This window comes from Terrapene carolina, unplaced genomic scaffold (assembly GCF_002925995.2).
Source record: "Terrapene carolina triunguis isolate 2854851 unplaced genomic scaffold, T_m_triunguis-2.0 Scaffold275, whole genome shotgun sequence".
NCBI lineage: Eukaryota > Metazoa > Chordata > Testudines > Emydidae > Terrapene > Terrapene triunguis.
Window position 1 is genome coordinate 1,080,891 of NW_020664626.1, and position 19,511 is coordinate 1,100,401.

The 19,511-nt window shown below is 51.5% G+C and overlaps 2 protein-coding genes across 3 annotated transcripts in view; one reads left to right on the forward strand and one right to left on the reverse strand.

The window, feature by feature from the left end:
• NINL (ninein like) overlaps positions 1-10,408 on the forward strand; it is a 54,176-nt gene extending 43,768 nt beyond the window's left edge. Inside the window, exons 19-25 of the mRNA XM_024213957.2 lie at positions 694-789; positions 1,538-1,607; positions 3,190-3,474; positions 4,071-4,184; positions 5,387-5,599; positions 7,414-7,527; positions 9,661-10,408. Coding sequence (XP_024069725.1) covers positions 694-789; positions 1,538-1,607; positions 3,190-3,474; positions 4,071-4,184; positions 5,387-5,599; positions 7,414-7,527; positions 9,661-9,852 — 1,084 coding nt within the window. The 3' untranslated portion in view covers positions 9,853-10,408. The remainder of the gene's footprint in view (positions 1-693; positions 790-1,537; positions 1,608-3,189; positions 3,475-4,070; positions 4,185-5,386; positions 5,600-7,413; positions 7,528-9,660) is intronic.
• A 1,942-nt stretch (positions 10,409-12,350) lies between these two features.
• GINS1 (GINS complex subunit 1) lies at positions 12,351-16,999 on the reverse strand. Of its 2 annotated transcripts, none has more exons than XM_024213970.3 (7): positions 16,860-16,999; positions 16,223-16,287; positions 15,112-15,207; positions 14,129-14,219; positions 13,813-13,929; positions 13,136-13,210; positions 12,351-12,543 (listed from the first exon to the last, which is right to left on the reverse strand). In XM_024213970.3, exons 1-7 carry the CDS (start codon positions 16,932-16,934, stop codon positions 12,475-12,477), a joined length of 588 nt encoding a protein of 195 aa, XP_024069738.1. In that variant the 5' UTR covers positions 16,935-16,999; the 3' UTR covers positions 12,351-12,474. The 2 variants fall into 2 exon arrangements, with proteins under 2 accessions (XP_024069738.1, XP_024069739.1); XM_024213971.2 differs by lacking the exon at positions 16,860-16,999 and adding an exon at positions 16,475-16,608.
• Between the last annotated feature and the right edge of the window lie 2,512 nt (positions 17,000-19,511).

A 19,511-nucleotide genomic window follows, 5' to 3' on the forward strand; every position in this document is an offset into this window, starting at 1 on the left:
CCTTGTCTGGAATAGACTCCAGGCTCAGGAGTGGGGCGTGTGCAGGATTTGGTGTAAAAGAACAGACCAGCAAAGCCCGAGTTGGGCAACTGGCGGTGAAGGATGGTCTGGGATTAAAGAGTGTGAGTGGCACTACTCTCATGCCTGGCTTGGGTGAGCGTAGGTAGGTCGCTTCGAACTCCCTGTGTTGTGATCTCCCCAAATGGCGACTGTTTAATATTTGCATTATAATAAAGTAGGTGTGGCAAGCCGGTCAATTGACCAGTCAAATAATATCAATTGACCACCTACTATTTGAGTCCAGTCAAGTATTCCAGCAAAAATGCCCGGAGGTAGGCGGCGGCCTGGCTTTCTGATGGCCCCTGATGCCGTTCTTTCATTTATTAGAGCTACATTTCATTGTTTTTTGCATTTTTCTGAGTTACAATAACTCAGGTAGGTCCCCTTTGATTGTACAGTAATTAGGCATAAGTATTGATCCGAGGCTAAGCTTATTGGAGGCTTTTTGTTACTGTCCTAAAAAATTACTGCTCTAAAATATTTGACCATTATTTGGCCAGTCAAACGGCCAATTATTTTTGGACTGGTCAAACGCCCAACCCTACTGTCGATGCCTGGTGCCTCGGTGGGCTAGGCACCGGACAGACACACAGGCTGCTACAGGTCCCCGAATAACAATTTCTTTGTGTGCAGAATGGAGCTGCACAGGGTCTCGGAAGATAACGCTTTGCTGAGAAATAAACTCGGGAGATTTCAGGAGGATGTGGAAGAAGCAAGTAATAAACAAAGGTAAGAAAAGAGCCCACTAACATTCAGCAGTTTGCCAAAGATGTTTGTCTGAGTTCCTTAAAAGCGAAAGCCTCTGTCAGAAATGGAACATACCTGAGCCCGTTGTCTGAACCGGAATCCACCAGAAACCGATAATTCAGTGCAAAAAAACCTAACTGGATGCAAGACCGCAATGCAGATCTGGCTTCAAGAGGCTGCTTTGAGCTCAGAGTTTCAGTTGCTGTCTGGTTGTGAAGTCAGCTCGGTCATTGAGTTCTGGCTGGTTCCACGCTTCAGAGTGCCATGGGGCAGGGTTTGGGGTAGGAGAGAATTGGTGATACTGCTTCTGGCCCAACCCGACCTTCTGGGAAAGATCTGACCAGCTTCCAACACAGGCAGTTGGCTGCAGGCTCTCTGAGCAAAGAACGCAAAGCCAAGTGTAAGCCATGACTTTTGGGTGCCCAACTTGATTCCCTGACTTTCAGAGGGCAACTGCTTGGCACCCTCTGAAAATCAGGTCCCTTTAAGATGTGTCCAGCTGGGCACCTAAAATCACTAGTCAGGTTTGAAAGTCATGGCCTAAATTGCTAGCGCAATGTTACGTTGTTAGCCCTGGGCTAATGCTGGCATGATTACTCAGATTAGAATAACCATTCTCTTTCTTTTCATCCAAACCAGTGTTGTCATGGTGTTCATTCTGCGCCTGGGAAGGTACTTGTACAAAAAGAGGTCCATGCTTTGCAATGATATGTGTTTCCCCTTCCAACAGGAAACAAATTGATGAATTGCAAAGAGAGAAGGAGATGGCGCTATCTGAGACAGAAGAGTTAAATCAATTGGTAAGAACCTACTAATGCTAAATGGCACTTAATTAGCCCTTCTGCTTAAGGATTTAGCGAGGCAAAGAGGGGCAGAGAAGGCACATCCTGTGTGTAACATGCAAAGGTTTTGGAGCAAACACTTGGATCTGTGCATTAATGAACTTGTCACGGGACTCGCCCTGCTGACAGTTTCAAAGCAGGCTGGGGGGTTTAGGACACCCAGGTCCCACTTATTTTAATGGGAATCAAGCACCCAAGTCCTTTAGGGGACTTTGAGCATTTCAGGAGAGCTGGATGGGAAATGTTTTTCATGTCTCAAATCTTTTTGAGTGTGTGTAATTTCTTCCCATCTCAAATAGGGATGAAAAGTCAATCTCCAGTACCAGTGAGCCAATAAGTACATTCTGTTTGAAATATTTCATTTAGATTTCAACCTTGTGCTCTTTTGTAACCTTGTTCAGCCTAATTAGCTTACATTTGGAATTGAAAAGTCATTTCCAATGGAAAACTGGACTATTTTTCATTTAACAAATGTCAAAAGGGAACATTTTGGCAACTGTGACTTTTTTCAGTGTTCTCGGAGTCGAATGACATTGGCTGGAGGAGCATGATGAACGTACCCCAGTCAGGAGCCAGGGCAGGGCTAAGGCTCAGCAGATCTGGGCTAGAAGGGGAGTTTTAAACCATTTGAAAGGGGCAATTCCCAACTTTCCAATGCGACGCTCGGGATCTAGCTTTAGTGCTGCTATGTGCTGAGCTGGAGGCCTTTTAAAATCACGGTGCGGGGAGTTAGAACGATTATGGCCAAGATTTTCAAAAGCAAGTAGTAATTGTGGGTTCACTAGCAGGCCCCATAAAAGGAGCTGGATATTCAGAAAGCGCTAAGCCACCTGCTTTCGAAAAGTCACGTCTCTGCTAACGTGCCTCAAAATGAGGCCCCCAAGATCACTAATCACTTAACATTTTGGCTTGTTTTTTTTTCCCTATCTCCCTCTGAGACTTGTGGATTCACGGCTAAGACCTTTGGCTATGTAGAGAGAATGATGCATAATTAGCTGCTAACCAACACTGGACCATGCTCATAGACCGGCGTTGGGGGTAAAATAGTGCATGTGCGCGTGCGCTTGCACTTGCGCTTGCGCTTGCGCTTGTGCGGGCTTGCTGAGGTGATTGGAACAGCCTGCTAGGCACGGTCAGGTGTGCTCTCTAGCTTCTTCGCATCCAAGCATCTGTAATGGCTCCATCGCCAAAATGAGGATGGGGTTTTCAGTTAAGTACGGGGGTTAGATGCCATTGCTGGAGATGAAAACACATGTGCGTTATCCCCAGAATGACCGCCCTTGTTCTAAGGAATTCACTTCCTGCAGAGCTACTGTGTATGGCTTCTCTTGGGGGAGGGTCGGCCTGCACTCTCTTGACACACCCTCCCACCACACTTCGCCGGGACGGCTAGCGTGTGAACGAGTTGTCGCCATTGCGAAAGGGGGTTGTCTTGGGACACTTTAATTCCGACGGTGTAAAGACACCCAGGTGAATCCGTGTGAATCCATCACCAATGTCCACATCCTCTTCTGTGCATGGCCCCAACCTGCCCCTTCAGAACAAGACCTACAAGCAGGAGATCTGCCAGCTCAATGCCAGGACCCTGCAGCTGAGTAGCCAGCTGTCGGATCTCCGCCTCCAGAGTGAGACCAGCCACAGTACGATCCAGCTGCTGAGCCAGAGACTGGCCCAGACGGTGAGCCAGAAAGAAGAGGAAGCTGCTGTTGCCAAGCAACTGCAAGAGACATCAAGTAAACTGGAGCTGGAGTATGGTCAGCATCAGTCAGCATGGCAGCGAGAGAGGGAGCTGCTCCACCAGCGGCTCAGGGAGTCCAGAGAGAAGGTGAGCTCTCAGCGGGGTGTTAAAGCGGCAGCCTGGGTGCTGTGCAGTACTGAAGCTCCTCCTCTCTGGGGTGTGTGTGGGGGTGTGTGTGGAAAGAAGCAAACTGCACTAGTCTGTGATGCCTGCCTGGGTCTCTTCGAAAGGGATTTGCCGTGCTACTAGCGAGGGGTGTCTGGCCCTGCCTGGCCACAGCTGCCTAGCGTGCTACAAGCCTATGGCTGCTCCGTGGGGTTACGTTCGCAGTTCCCTGCGTGGACACGACACCCCCACGGGCAGTTCGGCCTGTTGTCTCTGGGGCTGGCGAGCGGGATTGACACAAGCCCCCAGCCTTGGGCTAACTCTGCACCCATTGCAGTCACCGGGGAGTTTAGTCCCTGCTAGGCCAAGGCTGAAGGCTTTAACAATCCCAGCTGGCGGGTCTGTGCATGACGTTGCAGCGCGCCAGGCTGATGGGTGTGCCGCGATGCAGGCACCTTGTGACCACGAGGAGGGCGCGGGGCTTCGTTCACGTCCACGGAACTGAGAGCAGGAACCCAAGAAATACTCTGGTCTGCGGGGTTCCATGCTAACGGGCGCCCCTCCCCTTTGCCTAACAGGTCAGCCAGGTGCAGGAGCTGGAGGTGGAACTGGAACGTGTGACGCAGGAGTGCCAGACGCTGCGGCTAATGGCAGCACAGTTCAGGGAGGAGCTGGAGGAAAGCCAGGATCAGGTACGGACTTGATGCAGCTGCAGGCTGGGCTGGATGGTGGCTGGTCCTTGGCTGCAGGTGGGGAGAGGCCTGGGTGCAAGGACCCAGCTATAATCGCAGTACCTGTTCCCTGCTAGCAACCCCTGTGGTACAAGCCCCCCCTAAAGGGGTGTGACCACTGAGGGGCCGCTGGCTCCTGTTGGCAGGGAACTGCTCCAACTGGGGGGGAGGGGTGGATCAGCGGCAACTGCCAGGTGTTGGGAGAAGCCCCCTCCCTCCTGGGGACGAGAATCGGAGGAGATAATGCACGATGTGCAGGCAGCCCCCAACTCCTGGGTGCTCTAGGACGTGTGGCTAAACCCCTGAGAGATAGGGGCCCAATAGTTATAACTTGGAGCAGGAAAACGACAAAACTGGCAAACACGGTGATGGGTCGCTCTGGGGTGAACTCTCGAGGCACCCACAGCCTTCCGCTCCATGGGCATCCTCCAGCCATCTCTGAACCCAGCCCGTCTCGGCTCACAGACAGAGGAACCAGCATCAGTCTCAGAACAGACCAGCAAGAGCCCACTTCTCCAGCCACGGCTCCCAGCGTGCACTGAGCCTCTCCTTAGCGTGACCGTAGGCCCTTCCCAGCGTGTCAGGGTCTCAGTTCCCTGGTCACAGGCCTTACACCTGTTACTAATGGTCTCTTGTAGGCAGGCCTGGTGCGTCAGTTCTGCTCTTGTGACAGACGACAGGGCTGGGAGAGAGCGACCTAGTCTCCCTCCCTGCAGCCTGAGTGGCGCATTTCTGGAGCTGCGCTCTCAGCCCAGGAGCGGGTAGTTCTGCCGATTAACAACATACAGCGGGACCAGCCACGTCTGACAGCGTGGCATTGATGTTCCGTCTTCTCGAGGAAGCCAGTGGCTAATGTCCTTCTGGTTGTCTGTACGTGATCATTGAAATAGCCAGTGGAGTCCCCTGACCAGCCTTTCTGGGCTCGGTGGCCTCACCCTGCACCATAGCTCAGGCACTAATCTCCGTAGGTTACGCTGCTACCTTACAACAGGAGTCCGTCCAGTTCTTACTGCACCAGCGCCCGGAATGAGCACTGAGCCTCTTTCTGCACTCAGCACTGTGGGTTAGCTGGGAGCACCCCTAAATCCCCATCCCTTGTGATGCTGTTGCTGTCTTCCGCTGTGAAATGGTGCCTCAGTCTTCATTTTTCTCTTGTGCTGTAGTTATTAGAAGCCAACACAAGACTGAGCCTGACCCAGTCTCAGCACAGGCAGGAGCTGCAGCAGCTAAAGGACCAGCTGGAAAGCACAGTCTCCAGGGACTGTCTCGCCCAGCTGCAAAGTAGATGGGCAGAAGAACAGCGGAAAGTTCAGCAGCTACAAGAAAATCTCAGCTTCCAGGCCGAGCAGGCGAGCAGGCAACTGGCCACCTTTCAGGTAAGAAGTGGGTGCAGAGATTTCTCATCAGCTTAGGCAATGGGACCCAATGGAGAGGCCGCTGGCCTGGGACTTGAGATCTGGGGTCTGTTCCTGGCTCTTGGGTGACCGTGGACAAGTCACTTCCCCGCTCTGTGCCTCAGTTTCCCCCATCTGATGAATGAGGATGATGCGACTTGGCTGCCTTTGTAAGGTGCTTTGAGATCTGTGGCGAAAAGGGCAATGTAAGAGCTCAGTCATGGGACGTACCATTAATCTTAAAAATCTAACACAAAGCGCAATCCATTGTGTTAATTCAAACTCCCTGAGTGCAGCCTTTTCATTGCGCTGTCCCCCAAACGCTGGGAAACAAAGCTTTGCATTCAGACTGCCCGCACTGCTGAGCTTCATCCCGCGCCCAGGAACAGGAGTCGCCGTGGTGAGAGGCCGTACATCTGTTTGTGTTCACGGGGGGAAAGCCAGAGGCTGTGGCGTGGGGAGCTAGTGCTGGGTGGGACACAGGAGTGACATGTGCCTGGTGACCCCTGCTACTAAGCCAGTGGGCAGTCGGGCTAGTCTCAGGGTGTGTCGCTTCAGGCCCAGTTTCAAAATGTTCTCATTAAATCAGACAGAGCAAAATAAGCGTGAAAAGAATGAAAAGCCAGCCCGGCAGATAATGCCAGCAATGGAAATTGAACCCAGGAAAACGTCAAAACAGAGCTTCCCAGGTCATGGTCCCTGCCTTTGGGGAAGGAGTCTCCACTCAAAAGCAATTGCTTTTAAAGACATTGCTGTAAAGTTCACCCTGCATCCTTTAAAGGTTTTGTGCTAATCCCTAAGAGCTTCCACATAAAACCCATTCAGTCCCGTCTCTGCCACGTCATTTAACGTTTGGGCTTGTCTACACTTACAAGGCTCCAGTGGAGACGCTCCCTACGCCAGTGGGAGGGCAGGTCCCCTACCTCCCCAAGAGGTGGGAGCTGGATCGACGGGAGAATGGATGTCTGCACTGGGGGTTAGTTCAGGTTAACTGCACCCCTCAGGGGTGTGGATCGTTCGCACTCCTGAGCAACGTGGTTATACTGATCTAATTTCCTAGCCTAGACCAGGCCTTATTATCCCACATTTCTAAGGACCCGTCGGGGATCGTGGCCCCATTGTACTAGGCATAGGCGCTGACTCCGTGGGTGCTCCGGGGCTGGAGCACCCACAGGGAAAAATTAGTGGGTGCTGTGCACCCACTGGCAGCCAAGCTCCCCTTCCATCCCTCCCCACCTCCTCCTCCCCCCCGAGCGTGCCGCGTCCCCACTCCTCCGCCTACCTCCCAGCACTTCCTGCCTGGCCGCCACCAAACAGCTGTTTGGCAGCATTAGTATGCTGGGGTGGGGGAAGCGGGAATGTGGCGCTCTCAGGCGAGGAGGCGGGGAAGAGGCGGGGCTGGGGCAGGGAGGGGGTGGGAAGAGGCGGGGAAGGGGCGGGGCCGGGGGTGTCGAGCACCCACGTGAAAGAGGGGAAGTCGGCGCCTACAGTACTAAGTGTTGTATGTGCAAATACAAACAGTCCCTGCCTCTGAGAACTCACCCACTGGGGTTTAGACTGTGTGTAGAGGGGAATGAGCTCGCTCCTGGAGGAGGAGGAAGGGAAGGACGAGGGAGCAGCAGACAGGGGTGTTTGCATTAGCGGTCACAAGGGGCCGCCAGTTCAGCCAGTGCCCGACAGGAGCGATGGCGAATGGAATCCGTGTCCGGCACGCATGGTGCTGGGTGTGGCTCCCCGGTGAGTCTGGGGTGGTTTGGGGCTGAGGCCGGATGTGCCTTTGTCACCGTGCATTGCAGGAGGAACACGAGAGGTTGCTCAGCACGATGGAGGAGAGGACGGAGGAGCTGGAACGGGACGTGAGGAACATGCAGAGGATGCTACAGGAGAAGGTGACCGAGCTCCAGGAGCAGGTCAGTGATAGAGGGGCCTTAGCCATTGACTCTGCCTGGCTGTGAAGGGCCGAGGGAGGGGCTGAGCGGGCAGGAGCTGCCGTTTGGGCCTGTCAGAGGCACCTCTGGTTTCGTTCCTGCTGTCGGCCCAGATCAGACCCCCTCCCCCAAGTGGTGCTTGGCTGGGTGCTCACGGGATGAATCTCTGCGCCCCTCTGCAGCACTGGTCCCCTCCCCTCCGGCCCGCTGCCGCAGGTCTCTGCTAGGCTGGTGGGTGCAGGGGTCAGACAGAGCTATATCCCATATATCGCAGCTCTCCCCGCGTCCTCAGGAGCCATCGCAGCCAGAATAGGGGGCCTTGCCCGTGTGCCGCCAGACCACACAACTGGCCTCTGCAGGACGGGGGGGCCAAGGTCAGCTTGGGGTTAGCTGAGAGTGGGCCATGGGTCCGTGTTCAGAGTCACAGAAGTGTCGGGCTGGAGGGAACCTCGAGAGCTCAGCTAGTGCAGCTCCCTGCGCTGAGGCAGGACCAAGTAAACCCAGACCCTCCCTGACAGGGGTTTGTCCAACCTCCAGTGACGGGGATGCCACAGCCTCCCTTGGAAGCCTGTTCCAGAGCTTCACTCCCTGAGAGTTAGAAAGTTTCTCCTAATCTCTAACCTAGATCTCCCTTGGTGCAGATTAAACCCATTACATCTTGCCCTAATTCAGTGGCCATGGAGAAGAACTGATCACTGTCCTCTTTAAAACAGCCCTTCACGGATTTGCAGGCTGTCAGGTCCCCCCTCCCCCCCCGTCTTCTTTTCTCACGATTAAACGGGCCCAGTTTTTTTAACCTTCCCTCATAGGTCAGGTTTTCTAAACCTTTGACTATTTTTGTTGCTCTCCTCTGCACTCTCTCCAATTTATCCACTTCCTTCCTAAAGTGCGGCACCAGAACTGGACACAGTGCTCCAGATGAGGCCTCACCAGGGCCGAGTACAGCAGGACCGTTACCTCCCGTGTCTTACATACAGCACTCTTGCTAATACACCCCCGAATGATATTCGCCTTTTTCGCAGCTGGATCGCATTGTTGACTCTCATTCAAATTGTGATCCACTGTAAAAACCCGATTGTTTTCAGCACCACTACCACCTAGCCAGTGATCCTCCATTCGTAGCTGTGCATTTGAGTTTTCCTTTCTAAGTGCAGTACTTTGCACTTGTCTTTATTGAATTTCATCTTGTTGGTATCTGACCAGTTCTCAAATTTATCAAGGTCATTGTGAATTCCAGTCCTGTCCTCCAAAGTGCTGGCAGCCTCTCCCAGCTTGGTGTGATCTGCACATTGTATAAGTGTACTCTCTTTGATACCAATTAAGTCATAATTTAGCCTATAGACTAAGATGTCTCGTTCTTCCTGTTTATTCCCATACTCCTGGCATTTGTGTATAAACATCTAAGATGTTGAGCAGATTCCCCCACTGATTTTTCCCCTCTTGTTGCTCCAGTGACTCCAGTGTAATGTTCCATTTGCCCCCAACATCTAGTCCTCTGTTACAGGCACCTTTTGTTCTACTTACCTGGGGCTTTTGTCACCTCGTTTAAAGCCCTCCTGGCTCAGCTGGCGAGTCCATGTGCGAAGATGCTCTTCCCCGATGCAGACTCTGTGGTCTCCAGTGCCCTGCCCAGCCAACCCCGAGGGGCTGTGTGTTCTCCTGCCCTTAGGGTGGAGTAGCAGCCGCAGAGGGGAGGTGCTATAGGAGATAGCCCCACATCCTGGCTCTGGATTGGAGGGGTGGAGTTCATCTCCCTGCATTCCCCTTATCTAGCCCCAGGGCCTGGGCTTCGTGCTGAGGAGAGAGCCCTAGGGCAGTGTCTGGACTGTCATTTGAGTCGGGGTTATGAGTTTCTCTATACTGCACCCTGTCTGTGCTCAGCAGAGGGTGGATAAGAAATCCGGCTCCAGTTAGATCAGCTGGGCACCAGAGGGCCGCTCTCCTGGCATCAAAGCCTGCCCCATTGTCCAGGTGAAGAGCTGTTAATTGTGGCTCCATCTGATTCTGTAACAATTATTTTTACAAGGCGAGGCCTAGAGCCTGACCCCTAGGGGAGTTCATGCAGGGCTGCATGGAATGGCCATTGACCTAAAGCTGCTTCCTCCTGCCTTCCAGCGCGACAGAAACGTGAAGTGTGACCTGCTGCTGAAAGACCTGTACGTGGAGAACGCGCAGCTGGTGAAAGCTCTGCAGGCAACTGAGCAGAGGCAGAAAAGTGCTGAGAAAAAGAACTTGGCCCTGGAGGAAAAACTCTCAGCCCTGACCGAAGTGATTAGAAGAATGGCGCAGGCATCTCTCGGTGTGTGAAGGGGCCCCGGTGCTGGGTTTGGCTGCAGCTGGAAAGACAATCAGTAGCAGACACCGTCGCTGCACTCCATTATCTCAGCCTGGGAGCCGCTGGGCTGCAGGGGGTCCCGGTCTGCACACTGGGTCATGGTGAACTCCCATCTGCCGCTGGGATAGGCAGTGTTAGTGCTGGGTGGAGACACCGTGTGCGGCTTCCCCCGCTGCGCCCAGCAGGGGAAAGGGCTTGCTGAGATCTCTCAGGGAGCGGGGGAAAGAGATAATGGCCATAAGAGAAGCGTGCCCTGTTTTTTCAACGGGAAAGCATCGGATGCTTTAATGCCATTCAGGCCATTCTAGACAATAGAAGGAAGGGTCTGTCTTGGGGCTATTTACGGTAATTGCAACACGCCCTCTGAATTTGTCTGCACACTGGCAGTTTGTATTGTACATGCAGTTTTATACACAGAGAATATACTATTCACCCCTGAGTCCTGGCTGTCGTTCAGGGGCCCATGCTGCTGGAAGTGGAACGACCTGCTGTATTTTTAGGGTCTTCTGCTTTCGGGTCACTGGGAATGGGAAATGGTTTTAATATTAAAATTACATTTTTACCATTGGTTTCTGGGTTGATTTTATTTCCTCTGGGATTTGGCTCTGCCCAACTTCCCTTAGATTCTAGGACACACAGACCCTCGCCTATATCAAGTCAAGAGTACAGGCCCTGGCCCAGAGAGCTGGGACAGTGGAGCGATCTCTCCTTGTTCTCTGCCTTGGCTGTCAGGAGTCACTTTGCTCCCTGCTCCTCTCCTGTGAAATATGGTTTGGCTCATCTGTTCCTTGCCCCTCTTCAGAGCTGTAGCACCAGGGCCCCTTGGGCAGGGAGTGAGGGGATGCACAGAATTAACTAATGAGAGCATTGGGGTTTTAGTTGAGGAGTATGGAGTCTCATGCAGGACTGAGAGGACATGAGGACTCCATACTTGTAAACTAAAATGGCTCTTTATTGAGAGAACTGTTTACAAAGATGCTGCAACTGCAGACAGCACTCCAGCCCTGTGCACACAGACTGACTTCCAGTGCTGCCTCCAATCTCCTCCCTCCAAGTTCCATGCAGGCTGCTCCATCCTTCCTTTCAGAATTGTGTGTGTGTGGTGTCTTTTGTACAAGCATTTGCTCACTTGCTGGGTTCAGGGGGTGCTAGTACATCACCTGCTCTAGGGATATGGCTTTTATTACAGCCCATTTTGGCTTCTTAGGCATTGGTCCTCCCAAGTGTGCTGGTTGTGAAAGCAGTCTCCCACTTCTTGTTTATGGTCTCGCTCTGGGTGGGGGACTTGCTTTCACCCTATTGCTGCTTTCAGTCTGAGGATGCAGGGGGTGCATTCTGTTCACCTTCTGTGTTGCTCATGTACCCCGTTTCTTCTGACTCCCCGTGCGTGGAGTCTCCATTCCCCACCACTAGGGTGAGCATCCCTCCCTGCCCAGCCGTGCAGTACGATGGGAGGAGGAAGGGCTGGCACCAGGGTCTTGTCAGCAATAGCAGCAACACCCTAACGGAGCCTCTCTGGGTAGGGGCCATAGGCGCCGTCAGCTGGGGCCTGGAGCCAGGCCGCCATTGGTTCCCCAAGAACAGCAACGTATCCCTTCCTGCTGGGCGTTGGAGGAGCCTGGCAATGAAGTAAAACCAGGGGAGTCCAGCCTTTGGGGCTCTATGGTAGCAGGGGCTGTGTCCCTCCCTGGCATGGATGTTAAAGTGAGGGGGAACCAGGCCCCTTAGCCTCCCCTGTAGGCCCGGGTAGCTGCCTGCTAGTGCTGGTCTGTGGAGCCCAGGAGATGGGGCTGGGTGTGTGGCAGGGGACTTGCTGAGCAGCTGATGTCCCAGCACAGGGCAGTGCAGGAGGTAAGGGGCTGTTGGTACAGCAGGGGAGGCACCACCAGGAATGTTGTTAGTGCAGGAAAAGGGAAGGGGCTGGTTGGGGGGTTAGGAAATGACTCTAGCCCCAGAGGTGGTTCAGGGTCCCACAGGGAAGGAGCCATGAAGGGAGGTGGGGGCAGAGCGGACACTTAAAGGAGCTGGTGTTAGGGCCTTCAGGGATCTTGGCTGGGGGGCAAGACCAGCCAGGGCTGGGAGGGTAGCATGGGCCAGGTCAAGGAGCAGCCTGTGGTGACTCTTGTCTCCTGGCTGCTCTCCCTGGCAGCAAGAGGCCCTACGAACCAGAGGTGTTGCAGGAAGATTAGAGAAAAATCCTCTCTGGGCTTCCCGGTAGCTGCCTCTGTGCATCACTCACCCCTGCTTGGGTCGAAGTAGGAGTGTGAAAGCACAGAGTTGCTAAAGGGACTCACGCAGGTGCTGCCCCAGAAACTACTTCAGACGCTTTGAAACCAACTCCGTTGCCAACTGGCATCACTTTAAAAATGCTCCCAAAAGCTTCCCACTGTGTATTTTCAGGGAAAGTTATCAAACAATTGTCTCTCCCCCCACCCCCGTGCTTTGCAGACCATAGCACCACACGGACACATTACACTAGAAAAGCTGTATTTGCCACTGCTAAAATCACCACTACAGTTGGTTTGATTTCCTTATTAGAGAGTTCGTCAAGGAAGGAGGTCGATGGAGGCTGGCCCACAGCTCCCGCCCTGTGTTCATGACAGAACATGCTCCAGCACTCCTTGTCTGATTAACTGTTCGCATTTCCAGCGCGGTAAAAAATGCTGAAAAACAAACAGACGTTTTCTGAATTCAAGGCAGACTTGCGTGAAGACAACCAAGTTCTGCATTTGTACTGGAGCAGAGTCACCAGGCTGCACCCTAGGAACAGCTGGAGAGGGCAGCAGAGCTAGATTTGCCCAGCTGCTGCGTCTTGTGTGGAACCAGTAAGGTCTCAGTGTGAAAAATGGCTCGTCTGCAACACTTATTACTGGGTGGACAATGGCTGTAGTCAGGGAAGCAAGCATTACGCCCACAGTAACTGTTTCAAGGATCAAACCATAAACCAGAATTGCTCCCCCCACTACTGTGCATACACACAGGGGCAGATCCTCAGCTGCTGTCAACTTCCATGAAGCTATGGCATTTTACTGCAGCTGTGCCACCCTGAGTACATCACAACGGGCTCTGGGATCCTTCAGAATCAAGAGCACTCACTGGCCTGTCAGTTATTCCCCCTCAAGCCTTTACGTGAAGGATTCCAAAGGAAGCGCTCCCCACAGGGGCAGAAGAGTATGATTTCCTCAACTCGTTCCTACACACTAAGGGTTCAGTCATCCTGTTTTAGTAACAGTCCTGCTCTCTTGGCATAGGTACCTGGCTATTCTTCTTCAACAGAATTGTTATACCGTCGTCAATCTCAAATTCTCCATGATCCTTTAAACACCGAACCTACAGTAAGGAGAAACGGGTCTCTTTCAACATCAGCAGATGCACAGGGACAGGAGTACCAATGTCACAGGCACAGAATGCAGTGTGTGCACAAATCACTGTTTACTCTTGTTGCACGTCACCTGACCTGTGTTTAAGGCAGACACACAGCCCAACAACATCTAACATAAAACAGGGAACTGAAACACAAAACCAAGCAACCTCAACCTTCGTTTGTGTAAGTTTGGCCCACCTTGCTTAACACCAGCACCCCATCACATTATGTATCTCGCAGAGAAATGAACCAATGGGGATGATCAGGAATCTCTATGGAGGTGAGGGATTAAAGGCAAGGGCACAGCGAGAAGGGGTCCTAGAACCAGAGGGCATATTGAGCACATTGGGACCAGAGTTTAAAGGAAAAGGAAGAGCAGAGCCTGGTGGCATTCAGCCACTACCTGCACATCTTCAAACTCTTTGCTGTCAAGTGTTGCCATGCAGTCTTATGTCTTCAAAAAGAGCTGAGTGTGGCTCTCGAGTCTCGTGTTGCCAGCCTGGGTGTGCACTTTTAATATATAGTTCCACACACAAAGCTCATTCAGAAGCCCCAGCCTTGCACTTACTTCGATGTATAAGCTTTTGGGAGGTTTCATGTCCTGTGTGAGGTCCAGTCCTTCCTCTCCTCCTAAGGATCTCATGTAGGTAGCAAGAGACTTTTTATACTGATTGAACCACTCCGTCTGTAGACATAAGAACACTAAACTAAACCAACAATCCTACAGGGACACAGGATCTCAATAACGAGTGGACACGCTTTAAAAAACATGGCTTGTAGCCACTTTAAAATATTTTTCACTGCCTTCTTAAGTCTACCAGTACAACTTCCATTCTACCCTGAATCTATTAAACAAGTCAAGTTTATAACAAAGCTGGGCTTACTTCTTCAGCAGACATGTGAAATCGGAGGTCGTTTGGCAAGACACTGCCATACTCCCACCTGAGGGCTCGGATCCGAAGCAACCGGTCATACCTGGAAGAATTAACCAGGGATTAAAACCACTCTGTTCTCAATCAGAAACAGAGGTATTAATCCAAAAAGGAATCTGGACTCAATCCCCTATTTATACCAACTCTGATGCCTTCAGAATGAAGTGTAAAACCCTGTTATTCTAGTCTTCCCTCCATAGGCCTGCCAAAATCATATACACCTCTACCCCGATATAACGCTGTCCTTGGGAGCCAAAAAATCTTACCGCGTTATAGGTGAAACTGCGTTATATCAAACTTGCTTTGATCCACCGGAGTACGCAGCCCCGCCCCCCCGGAGCACTGCTTTACTGCGTTATATCCGAATTCATGTTATATCGGGTCGCGTTATATCGGGGTAGAGGTGTATTTAAATAAAAACAAGGCCCCTACAGAATAAGGGAAAACAATGATACAGAGACCTTCCTGTGTTCATTTTACAACATAGAATATCAGGGTTGGAAGGGACCTCAAGAGGTCATCTAGTCCAACCCCCTGCTCATTACATTTGTAAGGTGCTTGGATGCTACTGATGAATGCAGTACTACAACCAAGATTAAGCAGATAAACAATGTTTCATATTGAACATAATATGAAAACATTGGGAAAAGAATCAAGGCCAGAATTTTCAAGAGTGGCCTCTGATCTGTGTGCTGTTTTTAAACACACATTGCAGCTTGGTTCTCAGAGGTGCTGGGCACCCACAACTCCCACTGAAGTCCATGGGACCAGCAAGTGCTCAGCACCCTTTGAAAATTAGGACCACAGTGTCTCAATCTGGGCACACAAAATCAGAGGACGCGCTTGAAAAAGCAGCTCTTTGTCCATGTAAGAGACCGTATTCCAGTCACAGACAATTGCTGTGAAAGCAAGATACACCTCCATTAGAAACTTACAGGTATGCAACAACACATCGTCGATTTCGCAGCAGAGAACAATGACGAAATTTGATTGTTCGGATCAAGTCACTTCGTCCTGATTTAGCCTCATTTCTGGTAATAATGCAAAGGGAAACAGTATTACATTACGCTGAGACCAAGAAACTGGCAAGCATATATTCTTCCTATTATTTTTCCCAAAGCTACACATTCACACAAAGCTCAGACGTAGTTTAGTTTAGAATTTCTCTGGCACTTAGCACCCTCCTCACCACAACCTCGTTTTTCTCCCACTGGGAGCCACATACTAGCGTTCAGCTAAGTAAATAATCTCTTGACCACATTAGCTAGTTTGCTAGCTGTCTTGTGTGTTCTCCGAACGAATTTTTCTGGCACTGGGCAATTTTGTTCTTTGAAAATACAAAACAAAAAAAGAGAACAAAGGCATAAAAATAATTGATCCATGAGGCTTATCTCATACACATTCCTAGCTGTATTTTAAGACCTATTTTATTCTTAAATACAACTGAAACACTGACTTTTTTTTCAATTTTGTAAAAAGTGACATTTAACAACGCATGTCCTTTCCTGCATTTGGGAATGCACCCTTAGATCAGTAAGTGGATTTGCACAGCTGAGTAAATCATCTATGATCAAGCAGTGTCACGACAGATACACAGGAAATGAAATCTGATTAATAGCAGAGCGATTTTTTATTCAGCCCAGTTCAAACTCTTTGTGGATGTTTTTGTGAACATGTTTAATTCAGCTTGATAAATAATTGGATTCTTAAAGATGCAGCATGCTGGGCCCTTCAATTAAAGCCTGAGATTCTAATCCACAATTCCAGGCCTTCCAATGAAGGCCTTCAACAAAACAGGAAAGATGCCACTTCCCTTGTACTTCAGACTTTGCCTTTTTAATGATAATTAAGGAAGCTATGAAAAAAATTTTCGGGTGGGGGGGGTAAAAAAAAAAAAAGCACAAACTCTAATGGCCTCTTGAACACACACGAACAAAGAGAAACATTCCCGTATTTGTCATTTCTAAATAAGAGGCATGCTTTCCCTTTCTTCTCATGCGTAGACCGCTCATTCATTAGTCTTTCCACCAAGACAACCACACTTACACATCAGCCTGGTTCTGTTCATATAAAGCTTTCATCTCCTCGAGAACTTGTCGGAGTCCATCCTCCTGCAACAAATAAATTCACTGATTTCAGCAGGTATTTTGAATCAATAAGTTTTACTTGTCTGAATTAGGCATGGCGCTCCATCATTACAGGCAGAGGCAGGGAGAGGTGCCTACATTATAAACTGAAAGGAAATATACTCAAGTCAGAAAGAAATCTCAGTCTCATAACGGCTTTGCCCTGCTCCACCTTTGGCTGGCCTGGGACGGGCCTGTTAGCCTGAGCAGTCGCCCCTGACGCACGCGGGTGAAGGTCTCGCCTGTCACAAACACGGGCTGCGGTCTCGCTCTACCGGACCAGAGCACAGCACCCAACGGCTGCTGCGGGTAAAGCCAATGCGGCTTGTACAGGCTTTACGGCGCAGAGCCCCGGCCCGGCGGCCCGGCCCCGGCGGGGGGAGGGCCGCGGACAATCAGCCCGGGGCCGGTTGCCGGACCCCGGGCTCTAGCGCGGCTCTCCCGGGGCCCAGAGGGGCCGGGCCCGGCGGGGAAGCCCCCAGCGCGGGGCGGGGAGCCGGGCCAGACCGCCGGGGAGGGGCCGGAGCCCGGGGGCAGGGGCCCGGGCCGCGGCTCACGTTGAAGGCGGGGAGGTGCCCGTCCGCGGCGCGGTGCAGCCCCCGCACCAGCTCCGCGCCCCGCTCGCCGAACATGGGGGGCCCGCGAGCAGGGCGGACCGAGCTGGGAACCGCTCCCTGGTCCCAGCGCGCGCCGCCGGCCCGCTCCGCCAATGGGAGCGGCGGCAGCTCGTGGCCACGCCCCCTGCTTTACAGACGCCGGCGAGGGACAAACTTTCCCCCTCCAGCACAGAAACGTCCCGCCCAGGAGTCCGGGCCCCGCCCTTCTGGGTGCCTCGGGGCGGGGCGTTCCGTCGCTCCGCCCCGGCTGAGCCCGTGACGTGCCGTGGCGAGGCCCCGCCCCCGTGCAGTGCAGCCCAGGCCGACGTGGCCTGTAGCCAAGCCCCGAGGCACTTGCCAGCAGGCTGCAGCCTCCCCGCTGGGCCCCTTCCCCCACCCAGCGAGCCGGGAACAAACCCCGCCAGTGCTGCCGGGGGCGGCTGGCCACCGAGCTCTGCGTAGCCCCCAGGGCGGCCGGCAGGTCCCTGCAGCTCCTCGCCCGAGGCCTGGCCGGGGGGCTCCACGTGCTGCCGCCACCAGCGCCGGCTCCGCAGCTCCCATTGGCCGGGAACGCAGCCAATGGGACCTGCGGGGGCGGTGCCTGCGGGTAGGGCAGCGCGTGGAGCCCCCTGGCCCCGCCACCTAGGAGCTTCAGGGACCTGCTGGCTGCTTCCAGGGAACCCCCCGAGGTGAGCGCTGCCCTGCACCCGAATCCCCTGCCCCAGCCGTGAGCCCCCTCCCACACCCAAACTGCTGCTTGGGGGGCGGGGTGCAGAGTTCAGAGACTGCCCCAGCAGCGGCCAGTGCGGCTGGCTCAAGGGCTGCCCGAGCAGCCAGCCGCACCGGCTGCTGCAGAGGTCACGGAGGTCATGGATTCCGTGACCTCTGTGACAGACACAGACCCATAATCATGCTGAAATGTGTGTAGCAACAGTATATGCAAAGTGAGGAACATAAGCTAAAATTATGACCGAAATGTGTTTACCAGACAAGTCTGGGGAGGGAGTAAACCTGTTTCTCAAAGACAAAGGACAAGCTGACACCTTTAGCCCGGTGCAATCAAAGCTGATTGGCAATCACCAGTCAAGTGACCATTCTTTGGCAGTGAAGAGGGGCCAGGAACAGATCAATTTGCATTTTAACGAACAACAACAACATAGAACCTCTGTCCCCCATTCCCCATGAGACTCCATGGCTCCATCCTCGCAGCTGGAAGGAACTTTATCTAGGGGGAACACTCAGGAAAATGCATTTCAAAGGGTGACTGGACTGTAAAAGTGAGGGGCAAAACACCCTGGGTAATATCTCTTTCTTTATCTCTCACTATGTCTTTTACCAAGACAAATCAACCAGCCTTTGGACTTTGGGAGGAGGTTTGACCTGAGAATTTAGTCAGCCATGTTGCTAGGAGCATGTGGTAAGGTTTTTATCTTGAACCAGTTTATTAAATCTTAGCTACTAGGAAGGATTTTATCTTTATTTCTCTTGAAACTATTTCTGACTTTAATATATTGGACTTGTACTCACTTAAAATCAATCTCTTTATAGTTAAACTTGTTTTATTCTTTAATCAAAACTAATCCAGGGTTGTGTTTAAAATGAATTGTTTGGTAACTCAGATTAAAGGAGCAAACCATTGTACATTGACCCCCCCTTACAGGGGCAATGGACCTCTAATATATGAACTGATCACAAAAGCCGTTTTTGAGGAAAATTTAGGACTGGGCGTGCATTGGGGTCATCCTGCAAATAGTAACCAAGGCACCTGGAAGCCAAAGCATGGCTGGTGTATAGTTGGCAGGCTACAGCTATACACAGACACTCAGGATGTGACCTGCTGTTTGAGAGTGGCCCAGGTTGGAAGTTACAAGAGCAAAGCATTGTGAGGCACCCCAAGTTGCGTGGTGACACAACCCCTCATTGATCTGGATTGCACGGCGGAATGTGATAACACATCCTTGCAGAGGATGAATTCTGTGATTATTTAGCTCTAAGGTCCTACAAGATTATCAGCTTGGGTGCAAAGGTTCACCGATCTGGTTCTTGTTGAAGTCTTTAATCTGGAATACTATTGTCACATAAACTTTTATTTTAGAAATTTTTGCCTAGATAATGGCAGTGGGCCTATAGAAAACTACTGAACCGGTAGTTTGACTACTATGAACACCTCCCTAAAGTCTCAAAGACTTTTGATTCTGGATATGGTGCGATACCAAATAAACAATTAGAATTGACAAGATATATTTGTTGAGAATCCTGAGATCCTTCTAAACTGTGTTCTTCGAGGCAATGCTGGGAGAAGTGCATTGAAGACAATCTCTTTAAAAGAATCTTCATATAATTTTAAACGGTCTTTTTTGTTTATTTGTATGATAAGAACGAGACAGGAGAGGAGGAAAGTAGTCTTTTTTTAGCTGTTTATCATCTGTAGTTAAAATATGCCCAAAGCAAGATTATATGCGTAACTTTTCCAAATCTATATTAAGATTGCTGTGTTAAAATTTAACTGTGCTGGAAAAAAAACAAGTGACAAATATGTCCACAAGTCTTTAATGCAAATGCAGTAACTTTTCAGATAGCTGCAGAGCTAACTGGGATATAAAGTCTCCAGTT